Source organism: Aplysia californica, unplaced genomic scaffold (genome assembly GCF_000002075.1).
Source record: "Aplysia californica isolate F4 #8 unplaced genomic scaffold, AplCal3.0 scaffold00878, whole genome shotgun sequence".
Taxonomy (NCBI): Eukaryota; Metazoa; Mollusca; class Gastropoda; order Aplysiida; family Aplysiidae; genus Aplysia; species Aplysia californica.
This window is the reverse complement of record NW_004798148.1, coordinates 195,725-216,020: the sequence shown is the minus strand read 5'-3', so window position 1 is coordinate 216,020 and position 20,296 is coordinate 195,725. Positions and strand designations below refer to the sequence as shown.

Sequence of the window (20,296 nt, the reverse complement as noted above, 5' to 3'; positions counted from 1 at the left end):
GGGGGGGGGTGTTGGTGGGAAGGAGGGGGGTGGTGTTGCTGAAGTTTGGTATACTTATACTTTTCGCTCAGGGATAGGGTTCATTAGCAATAGTAAAATATATTTGGAGCTTGGATCTGGAATGGGTATATATGGGCAACTTGAAATGTGCTGTTGGACTAGGATTGCAAGTTCATTGAAGGAACAACACGTCTACATCGCCTGTCTAAGGATGATGATGGTACACCAGATGAAAATTCTGACAGGAGCGAGCGAATATAGGCACAGACAGACAGACAAGTCTAGATAGCTCGTGGTCGCACTCGTCCGACCACCTGCACTTCTCGACAACGACATACCACGCGTATATAATACATCAAACAGATAACTCACACAAAGAAAATAAAACTAAAACAGCAATAGCCAACATGAAAAGAAACAAAAAAATACAACTGAACTAGAACTGGTCTCCTTTAGACAACGGGGAGGGGTATAGCCAGTAACATGATTCATCCCAACATCTAAAACAGAAAGAAAAAAGAAGAAAAAAAAAATAAACTCCTGAAAGAAAAAAAAAAACAGGGGCAGAAAATCAATACACACAAAAAGCAGAGGAACAAGGGTCTCTGAGAAAATCCAAAATCAAAGGGGTAAGGGAAGGCCACCAAATGGTAAAAGAGAACGGCAGCAGTGAACTGGCCAGTGGTCATACCTAGGGGTTGCTGGCCTGGCAATGTGAAGGGTTGCTGGGGGGTCAACATGGCGATGGGCTGTTGCTGCCTCTGCAGGAGTTGCTGCGGAGACAGAGAGGGGAGAAAACGTTGAAGGCAACTACTGCTGTGCAATGTGTCCACACGCACTCACAGAACATGATAACGGACCTCTAAACACAATGATAGTTACAATAAATAAGAATTGTTCTCCAGTAACTAGAGCGTATCGGCACATTAGTGACCGTTCAGTGCAAGGGAAAAAACAAGACAGAAAGAAACAACAACAGAAGAAAAAAAAAACTGAAAAACTTATCTGCCAACAAACATCGAAAATCATCCTGTTTTTTAAACTACTGTTATGAATAAGGATAACTTTCAAAATTTAAGGACCATCTTGTCCATCAATAGTTGTGTCCCCCCCCCCCCTTTCTATCTAATTGCGTCTTTCTTTCCGTCCGTCGATATTTTTGTCTTTTTTTCTCTCTTCTTTTCTATCTGTCTTTCATCCCCCCTTTCTATCTAATTCCATGTGGCAACAAGTGCAGGTTCGCTACAATTGATGTGATGTTCCATAGAAAGTGTGTCAATGTTAGGTCTTGGAGGGAAAATACAGCACTGGTATCATTTATGGTTGTGCAGTGGAAGAAAAAGTGATGATCCAGTCACATATATGTGTAGTCACATAAAGGACACACGGGGGGGTAGTTGAGTTTTATTTTACACGGAAGTGAAGCTGTATATGAATGTGTCATCTTTGCAGACCAAAGGATGTGGTCTGTTCCTTTCACTTCTAACGGTGGGTGGTACTGTCCTTTCCTTTTATTGAAACCTACTTTGCCTGTCTTTCCCAAGGCCCATCTGTTCATCCACTCTTTGCCGTTGCTTTTGATGATTTTGTTTTGCTTCTAATCGACTTGTACCATGACTATATGAAATACAATAGCACATACAAAAGGATATTAAATCATAAATGTATTAATAATCTGAAGGGCACTAGCCATCAAAGAGTACATTCATTCTATCGTCTATATTGCAAATAAATTAAAGAACATTCACAATTTCAGTGGTAAAATTTAACTGTTCAAGTAAAATACAACCCAAGGGCTAAAGTATAAATATAACAACTTCATTAATCAAGATACTGGTATTAGGACATGAAAATACAACAATGGAAGAAAGTAAAGAAAATGTATGCTTCTCACTCTCAGCATTGTTGATCATAAAGAATAAAGGTGTGTGTGTGGGGGGTGGGGAAGAAGAAAAATACACTTGTATGTCAAAGAACAGAAAATTATTGACATCTGCTGTTAGATTTAACTTTTTTCACAATCATTTTTGGTGCCACTGGACACTGAGAAAGCAGATTATGAGATAATGATTTGATGCTCAAGTTGTGAACAACATATCTTTGTAAAAAGAGCTTTGGAGTTTTTGCCAATGAAAAAAAAAAAGGCAAATTCAAGTCAGTCTCACTATACAATATGATCGAAGGACAAAACCAACATCTTGCCATCAAACCATGAGAGACTGGATGGCACAGGGAAACCGTTCAGATCTCGAGAAAGGCATATGTGAGGCAGCGTGGTGAAACCAGGCACTCGTCAAAATAATAAAATCGAATAGACATTTTTCTGCGTGCTTGGCAACTTTTATTTAATTTTTTGGCTCAACACCTTTTATGTCCATCCAAAAACACATTTCTGTGTGGATTTTGTTCAAAAAGTTGATTAAGAGCCAAAAAAATACAAGTTTCCAGTTACCACAGGCTCTCAAGCTAAGAAAATAACCAAGCTTTGGCGACATTTTTTCGACAATTTAACATCTGAAACAAGGCGACCGTCGCCTCCTTCAATTGCGGATATCTCGACTTATGGGGCTCCAGCGGCTAAGTGAGTAGTGAGTTTTGACTCAAGCATTGTCAAGCAAGTGTCGGTGACTCGGGGATCAGATGGGTGGTCACTGGGGGTGTGTCCTTGAGCAAGACACGACAACCCTAGCTCAAAATAGAGGGCGCTGCAGTGGCGACCGACAGTGGCATTGTTCTGTATTGGTGTAATAGTGAATAAAAATGTATGTATTTATGCATGTATTTATGTATGTATGTATTTATAATTATGTATTTATGTATGTATATTTGCCATTGTAAAACAAAGTGCCTTTCTGGGGCAAATAAAAGTGTAATTTATTATTTATTATTATTATACTCAAGATAACTAGGTATTTTTTCCTTCACAGGCAAGACAAATGAACAAGATTTATGATGATACCAATAACTCCATATACCCAAAAATTGATGAGCGCCTGATTCCACTGTGTCGTGACACACATGTTTCACCCTCTCATGCCATCTTTATCACAGAGACATTTGTTTAGTTTTAACAAGAGTTTTACAGCACTTGCAATACAATAAGGTCATATGGGTGCCGAAGAGTAGAGGTGTTATGAGACAGTAACAAACACCAAAAAAAGGAGGAGAGATCAGGACGATAGTTGTCTGACAGGAAAGAAGGAGCAAACCACACAAGAGCACCCGCCAACCACCCAAACAGAGAAATGCAGAAGTATCACTCAACTGACAAATAAAAACAGTGTATTTTTAACAACACACTTACATACACACACACGCACACACTCCCAGACCAACACATATTCTCATATTTAAAATAACTGTTGAACAAACGTGTCTTTAGACTTTTCTCAAACTCTCTCGCATTTCCTTTCGGATGGAATTCTAAATCTTAGTGACATCAGAAGAAAAAGCTGTTCCATCCAACTTATTACATCAGATCTTACAGTGTCCACTCTCATGAGAATCTCCTCCCAGATCTCAAATGTTTCGACAGTACGTATGACGAAATAAGGCCTTTATACAATCATAGTAAAACAACTAGGTTTTTTCCCTTCTCACTAAAAACTTAACAATTTCAGCACCTATTCTGATGTATCCAATTATCAATGCAACCGGGTTTTAAGCTTCCTGTTGGTGTTTGTTACACAGTATTAATTGTCTTCATTCATCCTTCATTCGTAGTCAACCATCCACTGCAACAAGACAGCTCTTTTGGGTTTGGATAATGCCACCAGTCTGGACCTCGTTACAGACATGGGCAGAAATGGACAACAGGGGTATGCAGAAGAGAAGAACAAGTGAAATAAGGGGGCACATACGTGACTGTGCCTGCCAGTGGGGAATAATATAAGGAGCATGCGAAAGGTGGAGAAATATTAGGAATTAGGGGGACATTCCTGACATCCCCCCCCCCCCCTGCCCCCTTCCCAAGTTTCCCTTTAAACCCCCTCAACATGACACACACCCTTTCCTTTGATAATCCCAGCCCTCCCAAACCTCTCTATAATCCCCTCTTTAAACCCCCCCCCCCCCCCCTCAAAACTGGCAACCCTGTCTGAGAAGCGTGTCTTTCATCGTTGCTCCACTGCAATATTGCTTCAAACAGGGTTGACCATTTCAAAATACCGGCAATATCTTCAGCCATTAAGAAAACACATAGAATATGTTAGAACATTGAACAGCAAATATTCAGCAATGACTTGAATAAAATGTTATGCATCGGTACTAGATGCAGCAACATTTTATCGCCGTACCAAAGGAAATCTCCTTTTACACAATACCTGCAACATCTTCAGCCATCAAAAAAAAAATACAATGTTAGAACATTGAACAACAAATATTCAGTGATGACTTGAACAAAAATGTTCAGCATTGGTACTAGATGCAACAATATTTCATTGCTGTACCAAAGGAAATCTCACACACGAGAGATTTCACATTTCAAAGGTCAGAACTTCACAACGGCATAAACCAGGGTGGCCAAACCACTTCTCCCTGCCCGAAGTACAAAAAAATCTCTTATCTCCTTTATCTACAGCATGGGTTGAGACTTCTTTTTTTAATGAGAATTTTACTTAAAAAGCTGACTAATAGATGCATGCTCAAGTATCCACTCATTTAGCAGGTCAAATCTTAAAGAAAGAGACATAAAAATATATGGTCTAAAAAATAATTGAATTTTATATTTATCAAAATTGATTCTTATTACAAAAACTGAAAATTAAAAATTGTCTACGTTTTGCACAATTAGACTGAAGTATAGTATTAAGTGTTTCGACTTCAGTCTGAATTAACCTATTACAACAACAACAAAAAAAAACAAGTATTAAAATTATTAATGACTTGCACATTTCCTATTGATCAAGTGATTCCTTAAGAATACCCCCCCCCCCCCCCCCCCCCCGAGCTAGGCGAGTTTGACCACTACTGGCTGAGTCACTGTCCAGTCACAGTTGGTGACAATAATTACCTTGCGACATTAGTAGCCGCACTGAAACACAAGCAGAATGAAAATATTGAAGAATGAATGGTGAAATGGTACGAGTTTAATGCCTCTATCAACACGATTAGGTTATTTAAGCGGCGGGGACCTCCTAGTTAAACGTCCGTCTCCGATAGTACCTAGCCAAGTGGGAAGTTCGTGTAAAGTGCCTTTCCCAAGGACACAACGTCGGACCGAGCCAAGGCTCGAACCGAAAAAAGAGCATTGGCCTACCCTGTGCAACTCAAACGGTAAGGAAAGAACCAATCATAAAGCAACAAAGCCATCATGACACAACTAATAAGAACACTTCTTTAACAGACACATTACCACAAAACAACATATTATTCGTCAAAAAAATGAATTAATAAATAAACAGAAAATGCACCACCTGTCCAAGAAAAATACACATTACCATAAAATCTTTTTCGTGAAAATTCATCAGCTAGAAAAAGCAACTAACTTATGATCTACCTAACACACATGAGCTCAAAATGATTCAACTTGACTTCAAATGAGAATAATTCATCATCTTATTTATTGTACCATTTGAAGAAGTGTCACTGGTCACTGTGAGGTTGCGACAACACAACAAATGTACAAATTACCTAGCTAAGCACTTTGTTTACAACCACGCACATAGTGCTATATCAAACTTCCCGTACCACTATGACTAGATGGACATGAAAGTCCACCTCCACCTGTATCAACTACTGTGGGTACAGCATTGTACGTCTTCATCACCCTCACTTTACTTTTACTTTTCCGACCCAGCGGCCATTCGGGTTCTAGCCCTTCGGTCTGTCAATATGGCAAGGAATTTACAGGTTTCATCACCCTCACAGAAATGACAATTGGGAGTTCTGAGCTATCCCGACTTGAGAGAAACATTTCTATGCCGACGCAATACCTTTTTAGTATCATTCCCCCCCCCCCCCCCCAAAAGGAAGAGATACTATGGGATGGAGTTCCATCTTGTCCCTTCTTACCTTCCAACTAAGGCTCAAATTTATGCGATACTGATTGATACTGTGGATAAACCAGCGAGACTGGCTGGTGGTGAAGAAAACTCCACAATAGATTTGAGCCATGGTGGGAAGGAATGTTTCAAGAAGGGACAAGACGACACTCCATCCTGCCCTTTCCTAATGTTACAAACTGTGTACTTGATGGAAAGTGAATTACTGTCATTTGAAATCGAGCAATCATTTTTTTTTTTTTATTCATTATACAATAAATCTTATATATACACATTGATGGTGTAAGAGGCAAACACTGGCAGTCTTAGAATCTTTTAAAAAATAATTCTGCGGATATCTTATCATAGTGCAAGTGGATCCCCATCACATGTAGAAGTATGATTACCCTGGCAGAACAAGGAACATGCTAACTAACAGCCAAATTCCAATAAGTGGTCAGAGCCCTGTTAAAGTACTTCAAATCATCCAAACATGTTTTTGCAAACGTTGCCACTTTGTGCCCAACACCATCAATGTTCATAAAATATGATTCGGATAAAAACAAAATCCATAACAAAACACTTGATCAGAAAGTGAGACATACAAATTAACAAAATCTAAACTTTATCAGAATGTGAGACATACAAATTAACAAATCTAAACTTTATCAGAATGTGAGACAAACAAATTAACAAATCTAAACTTTATCAGAAGGTGAGCAACAGCAACAAACCTTGTCACTACATGGCATTGGACAGAACGGCGAAAGCCCAGCTGTTGCTGGATCGATAACAACAACAACATCAGAATGTGAGACATACAAATCAACATACCTGAACTTTATCAGAATGTGAGACATACAAATCAACATACCTGAACTTTATCAGAATGTGAGACATACAAATCAACATACCTGAACTTTATCAGAATGTGAGACATACAAATCAACATACCTGAACTTTATCAGAATGTGAGACATACAAATCAACATACCTGAACTTTATCAGAATGTGAGACATACAAATCAACATACCTGAACTTTATCAGAATGTGAGCAACAGCAACAAACCTTTTCACTACATGGCATTGGACAGAAGGGCGAGAGCCCAGCTGTTGCTGGATCCAATCGATAACAACAACAACAACAACAACATCAGAATGTGAGACATACAAATTGAGCAATGTAAACTTTATCAGAATGTGAGACATACAAATTAACAAATATAAACTTTATCAGAATGTGAGACATACAAATTAACAAATATAAACTTTATCAGAATGTGAAACATACAAATTAACAAATCTATGGCAATGTTCACTTGAAGAGACAGTAAAAGTACAGAAAAAAAAACACTGCAATGAGAAAAATCAAAACTTACTCTCTAAGTTATACCTCAGCCTATGTAGAACGGGAATATCTAACAGTATCCTTCCCAGCAAATATCATCAATCTTCGAAACCTATTATGTTTATCATTTAATGAAGCTCATCGGGTTATCAAAAATAAAAACTTTTCTTCACAACTAAAGCATTTGACGCTTGTGCACTGAGTTTGTAACAAGTTAACCACTTCAAGGTGTCAGTAACAATGTCTTAAATAAATGTATTTCTGTTGATGTTGGGTTGTTTATTTTTTACAATACTAAACGACTGCTCATTGTGATACGGGGTGCCCACTGCGGCTGGATCGGGGCGATCGCCTGAAACTGAAAACAAACACATTTGTTTTTGAGGCGATCGCGTCGGGCGATCGGCCGATCCCAGCTGTAGTGGGCACCCCGTATAAGACTTGTGTGCTTCACTTTTCACAATGATGTACTATTAAGTCTTACACTAAGCAGTCGAAAAGAACAAAAGGTTAATACGGTAGTCTCCACCTAAGACCCCACCCCTTCGGATCTCAGTTTGCCCAAGATCCCACCACAGAATGATCCCTGTTCGCCTAAGATCTCACTGTTTTAAGAAAATTTCTACTTCCCATAAAGTCACCCTAAGATCCCCCTCAGAAGGTCTACATTCAGCTAAGATCCCGCATTTCAGATCATAATTTACGGAACATAAACGAGGGTGGGCAGGCACAGCAGGTCAACCATGTGAAAAGTTGTTAAATTTAAAGTGCCGGTTGCGTCACAGATCAGCCAATTTCACCAATGCAGGAATCGCCTTGAAAACTTCGCCAACCCCTAAACTTTGACAATCAATCCGATAGACTTCCGTAAATAATGCAAACCCCAAAATCAGTTGTAAAAATGCTAAATAAACCAAAATAAAGACACATTCCGCTTACTTTCCCATTGTGCTTGATGATGACTTTGGCATCCAATCCGCAGATCGCAGGGCGCCTCAGGGCCAATCTCAGGCTACTCAATGCCTACTGCGGCCCGGCTTAAGGCCAGGGCGGAACGACCGCAGGCACGGTTAAGACTGCGGAGTGGATTTAGGGAAGTCCTCGCTACCGCAGAAAATAGCGGATCCGTGGAAAATTGTGATCTCTGTGAATGTGATCACATGTCCATTGTAAATCTCGATGAAACTGCAATGTGTGCCCCAGACAGGATCACAACCAGGAGCTAACTCGCCGCCAACATGTTTGTTTTCCCCTAACATCGCACTCGCATCTGCTGAGCTCTTCATCAACTTACATCACAAGCTGGGTGGGTAAGGCCTACAGGTTTGCACCAGGCAGGGTCACATCAAACTGTGAACGCTTTCCTGACCATTGCAACAGTTGTCTCTACTCCCTAATTTTCGAGACAGCCTGAAATTTAATTGGTGTAGTCATAACACAATGGTGCATAACGATAAAGGCGGTGAAACTAGGTCACAGACGGAAAGCTATAAATTTTGGTCAGGTTAAAGGGAGGAGCAACTGGATAAGGGTAGATCTTGAGACTCAAAATTGGAGAATAAGTGAAAATGGCATGCCTCATACCACTGTGATTAGTCAAAGTTGACCCCTCTTTGATTGCCATTCGTCACAAACCCACCCAGAGGATCACGTCAGTTCAATACAGAGTGAAAGGAGACCATTTTACCGGTTGTGGGCCTGAACATGGGTCACCGTAGATTCTCTCCTTGGTATGTCGGCTAGAAACCAGTTCCACTATCCCGCATATTCCTTGCTCTCACGAGCACTGGGATCTTACACGAAGACTACAGTATCCTGACACAACTTCTTGTACTTCATATTATTAGTCACATGCGCGCAACACGATCACAATTCAATGAATTGTACAGACAGCCTACACTGTCAACCTGCGAGCTTCAACGGACGCAGCTCTCTTACCCACTCGTGGCCAATCTCTCTGTACAGCTAGCATTTCCCACGCGGCACTGGGGGCACTCAGTGGTCAGCATGTGTGTCGTTGGTCAGGAAAACGTTTTCACTATGGGGATGTGTTGATCACCAGAGAGAAAAAAACACCCCATCTTTCATGACACACAAAAACTTTCTACAAATAAGTGTTTCGTACACATGAATATCACGTCGATCACAGACTTCCTAAGTTCGTTCGATCAAATAAGACGTAGGTTGTTGTTCACCAATGTTCGCTAACTCTTTGTAACCTCTTTTTTTCTTTCCTTTTAGCATCACATTATTACAATGAGCATCAGTTCCTAAGAAGGGGAAAAATGTAGCAATACTACTCTTATCACATGCATCTCTGTTCACTTGTCTGTCAAAGCGTTTGTGAGCGTCGCTTAATGTATCGTGCTGCAATGCTGTGTCCAGCGTTCGTTCACCTGTGTATCATCGCCAGGCGCTGTCTACCACTAAAAGCCAGTAATACATTTTTTGCTAATATTATAATAAAGCAAAAGTATTGAGCACGGCTCGTTCGTCTTGCTTCCTGATAATCTGAAAGGTGACAATCTGAAAGAAAAATACCTTTAAAAAGACTGGCTTCTGGTTCCTTGTTACGGGTTCACTGGCCTGGATCTTGTGCAATTCGCTACCTTTACAATTACAAAGTATAATCCGACATTTTTGGGCCGTTTTGAGGTCAAATTTCTCAAGCAGATAGAACTTTGTAATTCTGAGGTAGCGAATTGGCACAGGGAGACATAGTTTGAAGGGACGGAAGAGGCAAAATATACATTCAAGCAAAGGAGAACCCACACAATGTACAGATCATGCTGACATCATTACATTCCGTGCTGTTACAAATCAGTTTCCCTTGACCACAGTTTAAAGACGCACACAAAGGAACATGTGGGTGGGGAGGTTGGTTTTGGAGTGACGGCATGAGAGAGTGAGAAAGAGAAAGAAAGAGATCAAAAGAGAGCAGTACGAACCTGATTGTAGTCCATGTTGTAATTGTTGGGGCTATCCATGCTGGACATCATCTGGTTCCCAAAGTCGCCACCGTACGGCAGCGTGTCCAGCCCCACCTGCTCAAACTGCGTGTGGTGGTGGGAATCCAGGCTGAAGCCCACCGCCGCTTGACCGTTGTCCAGAAAGTCACCGCCGTCCCGCAGGTGGAGCTTCTGTGGGTCCATGGCCATCGCAACCGCCGCTTGTCTCTCCTCATCTGCCGGGGATGTCTGTCTGCTGCCCCTGGTGGAGAAACAGAGAATGATCTTATCTGCCAGTCTGGAGTTTTTTACGTTTTAATAAGAGTGTTACAGCACTTGCAACACAAAAGGTCATACAAGTGCCGAAGATTAGAGGTGTTACAAGATAATAACAAACACAAAAAAGGAGGAGAAATAAAGACGATAGATGTTTCATAGGAAAGAAGAAGCAAACCACATCAGAGCACCCACCAACCACCCACAGTCTTTAGTTTTATGGCACTTGCAACACAATAAGGTAATATAGGAGTCAAAGACTAGTTTAGTATTATACAAGTTGTACAGCACTCACAATACGATAAGGTCATATAAGTGACGACGATTAGGTGTTACAAGAGAATAACAAACACAAAAAAAGGAGGGGAAATAAAGACGATAGATGTTCAACAGAAAAAAGGAGCAAGCCACACCAGAGCACCCACTAACACCGACTTCTGCCAGTCTGCAGTACCGACACGAAACATGGGTCCACTTCTGGCAATACTATCACATCACCCCCGACCCCACCCTACTTCCCATCACACTTCGTCATTTTTAACAGAAATATTCTGCTACTAGCCTCAAAATTTCTTGGTTAAGTCCAGCACTGCTTCAAGAGGACCAAAAACCAAAAAAAATAATTTATAACTAGTCTGTTTACTAGTCTACCCAGAACTCTCTCCACAGAATACAGGGCATAGGATTACAGTTATCCAGAGCGTACAATTTTGCTTCTTCACAGTGACAAAGAAAGAAAGCCAATTTTTAATATCCTGATAATAGAAAATACCACCATACCACCATGAGTCAAAGAACAGTGGACAAAAACACTGGAGGTAAGGAACACATGATGGCAGCAATTGACAAAACAAACAAAATGAGGCAGCAATCAAGTCATTCAACATCAAGCCCAGTATTTTAAAAAACTGACCACTACGAATCAAAGAACTGGGGACGAAACACTAGACCTAAGGAACACATGATGGCAAAAATTGACAAAACAAACTCAACAAGAGGAAGCAATCAAGTCATTCAACATCAAGCCCCGGTATAAAAAAAATGAACGGAAGACTGACCACTGTCAAAGAACGGTACAAAAACAGTGGACGTAAGGAACACATGATGACAGCAACTGACAGAACAAAACTCAACAAGAGACAGCAATAAAGTCGTTCAACATCAAGTCCAGGTATTAAAAAACTGACCGGAAGCCCCCATCATCGAGGCCGTTGGGCAGCATCCCGTTGGCCTGAAGGCTGTCCTTCCCGTCATCGCCGGCGCCCCCCTCCTCAAACGGGGACGGGGTCTTGCTCTTCTTCTCCTCCACCAGGTGGGGCTCTTGCTGCGGAACCTGTCGAGGGAACTGCGTCTTTTGCCACAGGACAGTTGACCAGTGTTACTCAAAACGCTAGGGAGCAATTGTGGACTAGAGCAGAGGATACTCATGGGACAACACTCTGAAGCCATTTTTTAAATAAAAAAAAACAAACAGCGTTACCATCACAAAAATATTCATTGGCTTCTCGGAATATTGGCTTCAGAAATTAACCTGCCATCGTTATTTCAACACAAATTTTTATGAGTACCCAGTCCACTTGTCTTTTCCTTATAACTTAAAATTTCAAAGCTGACAAAAGCTCCACACAAAACAAAAGTGATGTACGGTACCCCCTGCTCCATCCACTATAAAAAAAATGAGAGAAAACATTTGTATGGAAAAAAAAAACTATTTTGATACCTCTTACATTAATAAAAATCACTTTTGTAAAGCTCACTATTTTGAAACCAGTCATTGAGATATAAAATGTTATTTTTAGTGAGGACAAAGATGAAAAATCAAAGCAAAAAAAAATTAGCTACAAACAACCTACATGAGATAATAATAAGCATTTTCAATGTCCCAAATTCAAAAGATAAAATCTTACAAGGTAAACGTACACCGAGTGCACCAAGACTTACAAAAGGCTTTATCCGACTGAGAGCATTTGGTTCCATTTTGTTTGGTGATCCCCCAAGTAACACCTCCACCATACTCACGCCAATTTGATTTGAAGGTTCTGAAATGCAAGCAATCAGAAATGAATGAATAAGCAATATTTTCAAAGTTATGCAATCATTTACGATACAGGATTTCCCAACATCAAGTGAAAGTATTGTTTTTTTGTACACATACAAATGGTCATTATGCATGCGTTCAACAGCACAGCACAAGACAGCTCAAAAAGAGATAAATGAAGTCAGATATGAGCCAACATATTAATCATTCTAGCACACACATAACGAAATACACACATAGCAAACAGACATTCAGGTCCCACACTTTTTCTTAAACACATGTATATTCTTCGTAATTGAAACATATGTACATAGCGAAATTCATACATAAAAAGATTTCTGCCTCCCGCTTATTTTGCTATATATATGCATGCTAGACAGTAGTCACATTACCAAGTTTAGGAAATTACTCCAGTAACTGAATAAAACGAAAAATGTTACTGTTAAGAACTACAGGGCTATGATTAGCCCATCCAGGTTTCAAAATGAGGACAATAAAGCACAACTGTTACATTAAATGGATGATACCGTAGCGAGAAAGTTTTGGAGAAGTTTTATGATTTGTTTTGCTTGGTTTTCTCTTGGGAAGAAAAGAAGGAAGTGTATTATGATGTTGAAGAGGCCTGGTTCCAGTAGGGTGGGGCCACACCCCCACACATCAAGAGTGGCACTTGCATGGTTTGCAAAAAAGATTTTGGGAATATGGCTGACTTTTAAGAAGTTGAAAAGTCTTGCCATTCACTCAATTTATGTTGACACTATCAATACCTCTTTTCTTCATACTAATAAATTTGACATCCACTTGGCTGAATTCTACCTGTTCCCAGTTTTGTTGAAATTGGCCTAAAGTTCACCAATCTTCCTTTAATTTGGTCCTCTTTTTTTCTTCTTTTTTTTAATAACTGGCTAGTAAGGTACTACTTACCTGCGGGATTGCTTGTCCATGTGTCATCCCTGGTGGTCCAGTTGTGAAACATTCCTTTGTGCTGTCCGTCGCCAGCTTTGTGGGGCTCATCATCCCATAACTTTTTGGACTGATGACCCATCTGAAGACACAAGAACAAATGGGGTTCAACGAGAGAAAACAAGACTTCATAAAAACTATTGTCACTTCACCTGACACAATCACATTCACACTGAAGTTGTAACTTGTGTGTGTGTGTGTGTGTGTGTGTGTGAGAGTTCGCGCACGCATTGACAAAATCAGCTGAATTCTTCTAAACCCAAAAGAACTGAAACCTCCACATAAAAGGCACAGACCATTTTGTACTAAGCTATAGTTAAAAGAGTTATACGGCACTTGCAACACAATTCAATCATATAAATACAGTAGATTACAGGTGTTACTAGACAGTTTGTTTGAGTCAAGAGTATCACATCTTGAGTCAGACTCAATAATGGTCATTTAGTGCTGCGAAAAAGTAACACATAAAGACAGAAACAACAGAGAGAAAGTAAAAAAAGTAGGACCTACGAGTGACACCCTCAATCACCTGCTCACTAGACAGTAACATAGAAATAAACTGAAAATGAGAGATAGGGACAAGAGATATTTATTGAGAAAGAGGGAGAAAACCACACCACAGAGCACCTGCCAACCACCCACTTTGCAGAAAGTGATGACCAACACTGAATTTCCCTCCAAGGCATGACAGCAGGTGACTAATGTCCACAAACAACCAACCCAGAAAGGACAGGCCAGGTGTTATGAGACACATCACTACCCTGATGAATCATCCCCTCAGGTTGCATCAGCCATGGACTTTACTCAAAATCAAACCTTAGTCTGCCTTAGAGAACTGAACATGTATCAATGACTGAATACGACCTAACTTTTCACAGGAACACCTCCATTTGTTCATTAAAATCAAGCTTCTTTAGATTTATAAGAAACAGTTTAACAGCACTTGCAACACAATTAGGTCACACAAATGCTGAAGGATACAGGTGTTGTTACAAAAAAGTAACAAATCCAAAAAGGAGGAGGAATAACGATGATACGATACATGTTAGATTGGAAGAAAGGAGCAAACCACACTAGAGAACCTAAAACCATCCACTAAAATTAAGCTTCACAGCTAACATATCCTTTCTACATAGCTTTTTCAAGATATCTCCCCACTACTTCTCATAAGCTTTCAGCTAATTTACACATCTTGAAAGTGGAAAGATAATAATTGCCACTGTTCACTTTGAAATTGTGTTCATCAGGAACAGATCACAAAAATAGAAACCAAAAAGACTGAAGGGTAGTAAGACCACATCAGAATACCAATCAGGCACCAACATGATGTCAAACTAGAAGAACATAAAATTAATACACTTAAATCCCCGTCCCCGTCCCCCCCAAAAAAACAACTGACACCTGCTACAGGTAAAGGACAAAATGACATGAGAAAGAAGAAAGGCCTTCACAAACCACACAACGAAGTGAACATAACACATAACAAACATCACTCAGGAAAGTAAAATCATAATCAAATAACCATTAAACAGAGGAATACATAAGAATACAGTTACACTCACATCAGGTCTGCCTGGCGCATTGGCCATAGCCATTCCCTGAAACTGCCTCTCCAGGTCCTGTACACTTGTCATCTGGCGGTTCTGTGACCAAAAAAAAAGCCCACATAAATTTAAAACAATAAAATCATAAACTAAAACTTTAATCCCATTGAAGTTTGAAAAACTGAAACACATAAAATTACTGAAAATGCATCTCTGTGGCACAAGTGTTGTATCTTTGTGTGTGTGTGTGTGTGTGTGTGTGTGTGTGTGTGTGTGTGTGTGTGTGTGTGTGTGTGTGTGTGTGTGTGTGTGTGTGTGTGTGTGTGTGTGTGTGTGAGTGAGTAGATATGTTTGGTCTTTACATCATTCCACTAACTAAACAGCACAGTGGATAATGGTATTGTGAGGAAGAAAAAACAATAGGGCCTACCATCCGACCCTGAAAGAAGCAAAACAATGACATGTGAACTTTACAACACTGTTGTTTTGCTTGAAATCCCCTATAGAGCATCTTGATAGACATTTCAATAGCCCAAGAAGGGGGACAATAGCCATCTGAATGTAAAATTATACTTTAAAATTTTGTTTTCCTTCTCCCTTCCTTGCAACATTAACTCATTAACAATCAAAATCATCCCAACCTGACCTGAAAGCCATGTGTCCCAAGACATAGAATATACCTGTCCAAACTACCACTCGCCCCTTGTTTTTTCTATATAATATGACTGTCTACAGCAAATATATTCTCCACAATGGGTGGCCGTCTTGGATAAATTCATTTGTATCTCGTACAATCTTCACATGCTGATTTTAACACCTTCAATTTAAGCAGTATAAAAATAAAATAACCTTTGATGGCTTCACTGAGGATACGGAGAAAGCAGACTACATACCATAAGGTGACAGCACAAAAACTTCTGCTCTTTAAGAAATGCTTTTTACTTTTACTACTGCAATAGAAGTGTCAGGCTGTACTATATCAAGTAGAAACATTGAACGAATTGGAACAAGTATGGAATATATCGTTGAACTGTACATAGAGGTTTCTTTGTTAAAAAAAACAACAAGGATAAACTTAAAATTTGGTCAACCCAATAATGACAATGCACATCTCTACCATTTTCATCCACTCTGCAGATGATTTGGCACTGGTATCTCACAGCAAGTTTTTTTTAATTTAGTAAAATAGAGAAAAAATAAAAATTCTTTTATGGTTGCCTAAAGAAACTCAAGAAAATCCACAGGCCAACTATCAGAAATGTATCATGCGATCAAATGACGGGGAGATCAAGAAAAGATGGTGGTGGACTGAGCACATGGCTAGGTCCTAGGAAGCCAGTTCGCAATGTAACAAAACAAGGCCTAAGAATGATTGAATCTGGGAACAAGATCTAGATCTAGTGGCAAATCTCAGGGCCTTTTTTAAAATTTATATCGAGGGACACAACTAGCTGGAGGTAGAGAAGATCACCCAGATCAGAACATAGGTGTTGAAGTTGAGCCTTTCTTGATGATGATGATGATGATGACAATAATGATGGCTTAAGTGGTCTGCTTCCACAGATTACGTTTTTACTATTATAAAAGGATCCAAAGCCACCTTGAAAACATACTTTTTAAAATAAAAGACACTAGGGTTATTCCACGTAAATCAAGTGGAGGCATGCAAAGGCACTAGACTCATAATGTGTTGATTTGCTATTTTTAAAAATGTAATCTGGTTTTCAGTCCTGCAGTCACAATAGTCAAACTGAGTGAAATATCAGTCCGGCATGCTCACAATTATGTAAGATAGATGGTATAGAATCTGATCTTAGTTTGGTGGTACCTAAACTTCATTTCGTCATATAGATCTAGACAGCTAAAACTCATTCTGTGTGTAAGACTCCACCAAATGCCATTTTTAGAAAAATCAGGTCTGTAGACTCTTACAATGACCAGCCCATAAACAGAATTTCTCAATAGATTATAATTATTATTATTGTCAAGAGAGTCAGTTGGAGCAGCTCCTCTATTCATTAACCTCTTACTTTATTTTTTCCTTCCTTGGGTCCAGTTTCCTTAAAAGAAGTTGAGGAGAGGTGCAGGTTTCGGTTCTGTACTAAAAGCCTACATTTGTGGCATCTGTGATATGCATGGGTCTCAACTCAGAATTTTATAGGAGAAACTTTCTGCATGATTGATTATTAGATTCTATTATAAATATTGTTTAAACCTAAAATTCAGGGGAAAAAAAAAACATCCATCAATTTATCAAAGCGAGGTTATTTCATACCAACTTGAATTTGAGGTTTTGGGAAGATAATTTCAAGCAAAAGAGTTTTACTTACCAAATATAAATTACATTCTTGATTTTATATGTACAGCAAGTAGTGGCACATTACTGGGAGGTGCCCCTCCAAGCAACTGATAGATTTAGATCTATAACTCGAACAAATTTTCTGATTGGTCTGCTGTTGCAGTAGTGGAGTCTAGCAGAAGAAATCAGCTAAATAGCGGAATAATGAGACCCATGGATGTTATGTTGTTCTTGGACCTTTTTAACCCCATCCGCCAGATCCTTCTTAGTAACCTCTACCCTACTACTAAATAGGCTACTACTGACTACACTACTGATTTAGAAGGTTTAGTAGTGATTATGACCAGGAAGCCATTCAGGTTCAACACCATTCTTTTGTAGCTTCATCAGCAGTGATGTCAGTATCAACCCAGACTAGAGGACTAGAATCCATCTCTTGACTCTAGACAAAAAAAAAGATGTGGAGATCTTGATAGGCTACCTCACCAGTCAGTACCCCAATTTCTAACCAAACAGTCATTCAAATAGCCTCCTTGACTTGAGTCTGGGACACAACTTGGACTGACTTGGGACCAGTTACCACTGACTGACTGTCCAGAGAAGTGTGACACTGGACACCTTGCCTTTCTTGTCTGCGCCTTCCAAGAATGCTCAAAGAAAATGTAAGAAAACAACACAAACTCTTTTAATGACAAATTCATTTTTAGCCTTACCTGTTCGAGAATACTGTCATCACCCACAGCCCATCTTTTGTGGGGAAATCCACCGCCCATTTGTACATCATTGTGACTTCTTTGATACAAATATCCAACATTAGCATCATCTTGAGAACGCGTGCCTTGGTTCTGCCTCATTCCGGCCATGTCCCTTTGATTCAGCATACCCTGGCTGCCTTCCCAAGAAGAATTATTCATGCTTGGTACCGGCATCTAAAAAGTATCCCTTTGCATACCCTACGACTGGAGACAAAGACAAAAACATCATTGTTAGTTTATTGTAAACACTGTGAACGTGCATTTTCTTTGTCATGGCGGGAGTAAAAATAAACAACATAAAACATTGTACAGCAGAAAATAACACATCAGTCTTGATCATCCCGTTACAATGAAAGAACAAAAGATACTCTCATAACAAAATAACACCTATTCTGACCTCGATTGCTTCCGATTGTTTTCGACCCACAGGAATGTTTGTATTTGTGTTCAGACGCAGGCCATTTTGGATTCGCTTTGAATTCTGGGTAAAAGTATAATGTTGACGTCATGACTCACCGACTCCAAAAATAGGCTGGTTTAGCGCGCTGATTATGAACAACTTTCTGAAACAAACTCTGAAATAATCAAACCCATTCTTTCATTGCGACCTTTAGCTGAAAGCCATCACTTTGTCAAAAGGCAACAAAGCGATTTAAAAAATCAGTGTTGCCCGTTGTCTTATATAAAAAAGGCTACTTTTTAAATGTAGCTGATTTGATCTCTGAGGCAGACCTGGGCCAGGGTAGAGACCGTAAATAGCCTAATAATAGCAGGCTTGTTCACCTTCGTCTGTCCACGTGGAAAAATTCTAGCTCACTTATTAATTTCCCAATGCCCTCGAAACTATACATCTCACTTCTACAGGCCAGCGGACGAACAAAAATATCTTTTTTAACTTGATCCAGTAATAAAATAGAAAGCTTGTCTCTTTGGGCTCTATATTTTAAAAAAGCACTTTTTGGGGTGCATACACAGGATCACTAAAACGAATCACTTACAGTTGCCTTGTCAACAAATTGGTCAATTTTTGGGACTGCAACACCACCCGGCCCCCACATTTCAGTGTGAGCTTTTAGATTTTATCCCTCAAGTGTCTAGACGTCTTCACGTGAGTCTCGATAATTACTCACCCCTTTTCATTGAATCGTACGTCAACTCTTTGGCGACGCGCATTCTGGACATTCAACAAATATTTTGGACCGGCCTTACTCTGCTCACCTCTCTAGCTTCAACTTCAACAGCACAAAGTCTGCTTCGACTATCATGGCACCCCGGAAATAGTGGGTCACAAGAGTGTGACAAACATACAAAAGAAATAGAGGTAAAATTACAATAGAATCTAGTAAGGATTAGGAAAGAAAAAGCAGCAGTTCCCTGTTGTAGATCAGGCACAGTTATGAGCGTGACATTGATGAATCAGCCCATTTACAATTCTACTGTGTAAGAACGAGAAATGTCCCCCCTTTGGGAATGGCCTAAAGACACTTCAGTCAGTGGCACCATCCCGGGGGGTTACAAACATGTGAAGACGGGATGTTTTAGGGAACTTTTTACTTTTAGTAAGAGTTTTACGGAACTTGCAACACAATAAGGTCACATAAGTGTCGAAGAATAGATTACGTGTTACAAGAGAGTAAAATACACAAAAAATGAGGAGGGGAGATAAGGACGACAGATGTTTGATAGGAAAGAAGGAACAAAACACACCAGACCATCCGTTAACCACCCACATTTTAGGGCACTTTAAAAAAGGAGCATAACTTCCTTTTCCAAACAACTGTTTTCATTAACTGAAACTTCAAAGGACAGACACATACAAGAGCATACTATCAAAAATGCGGTAAATTTTTACTTTCACTCCTGCACACAGATGCACTACTTTGAGGGTCAAACTGCAGTATTATTTGCTACAGACCACACATAATATAGCCACTAAAACCGTCGCAAATCAGTTATTTTCAATACATTTTCAAACCTAACGGCACCAACCCCCCCCCCCCCCCCCCCCCCATTTGTCTAAAGCGCGAAAATGAATACGCAATTAGGCTTAGTATGATAAAATTCCATTATAAACCATCAAATAATTCTTTAACTATTAATTTGCGACGGAATGAAGTCGATATTTGTGTTCAGCACATTAATA

General features: G+C 39.7%; 1 protein-coding gene across 6 annotated transcripts in view; it reads right to left on the bottom strand.

Annotated features, from left to right (window-relative positions):
- Positions 1 to 18,918, bottom strand: part of LOC101846102 (pumilio homolog 2) — a 54,679-nt gene extending 35,761 nt beyond the window's left edge. For 2 of the 6 annotated variants that reach the window (XM_005110345.3, XM_005110347.3), the window contains exons 1-8: positions 18,551 to 18,917; positions 18,112 to 18,357; positions 15,118 to 15,198; positions 13,517 to 13,637; positions 12,496 to 12,593; positions 11,742 to 11,905; positions 10,279 to 10,540; positions 692 to 773 (exon numbers count right to left, since the gene is read on the bottom strand). In XM_005110345.3, the coding sequence (XP_005110402.1) occupies positions 692 to 773; positions 10,279 to 10,540; positions 11,742 to 11,905; positions 12,496 to 12,593; positions 13,517 to 13,637; positions 15,118 to 15,198; positions 18,112 to 18,327 (1,024 nt within the window). In that variant the 5' untranslated portion in view covers positions 18,328 to 18,357; positions 18,551 to 18,917. Of the gene's footprint in view, positions 1 to 691; positions 774 to 10,278; positions 10,541 to 11,741; positions 11,906 to 12,495; positions 12,594 to 13,516; positions 13,638 to 15,117; positions 15,199 to 18,111; positions 18,358 to 18,550 lie in introns of all 6 variants that reach the window. The other 4 variants (XM_035972861.1, XM_005110346.3, XM_005110348.3 and 1 more) reach the window with 4 other exon arrangements.
- Positions 18,919 to 20,296: the final 1,378 nt, after the last annotated feature.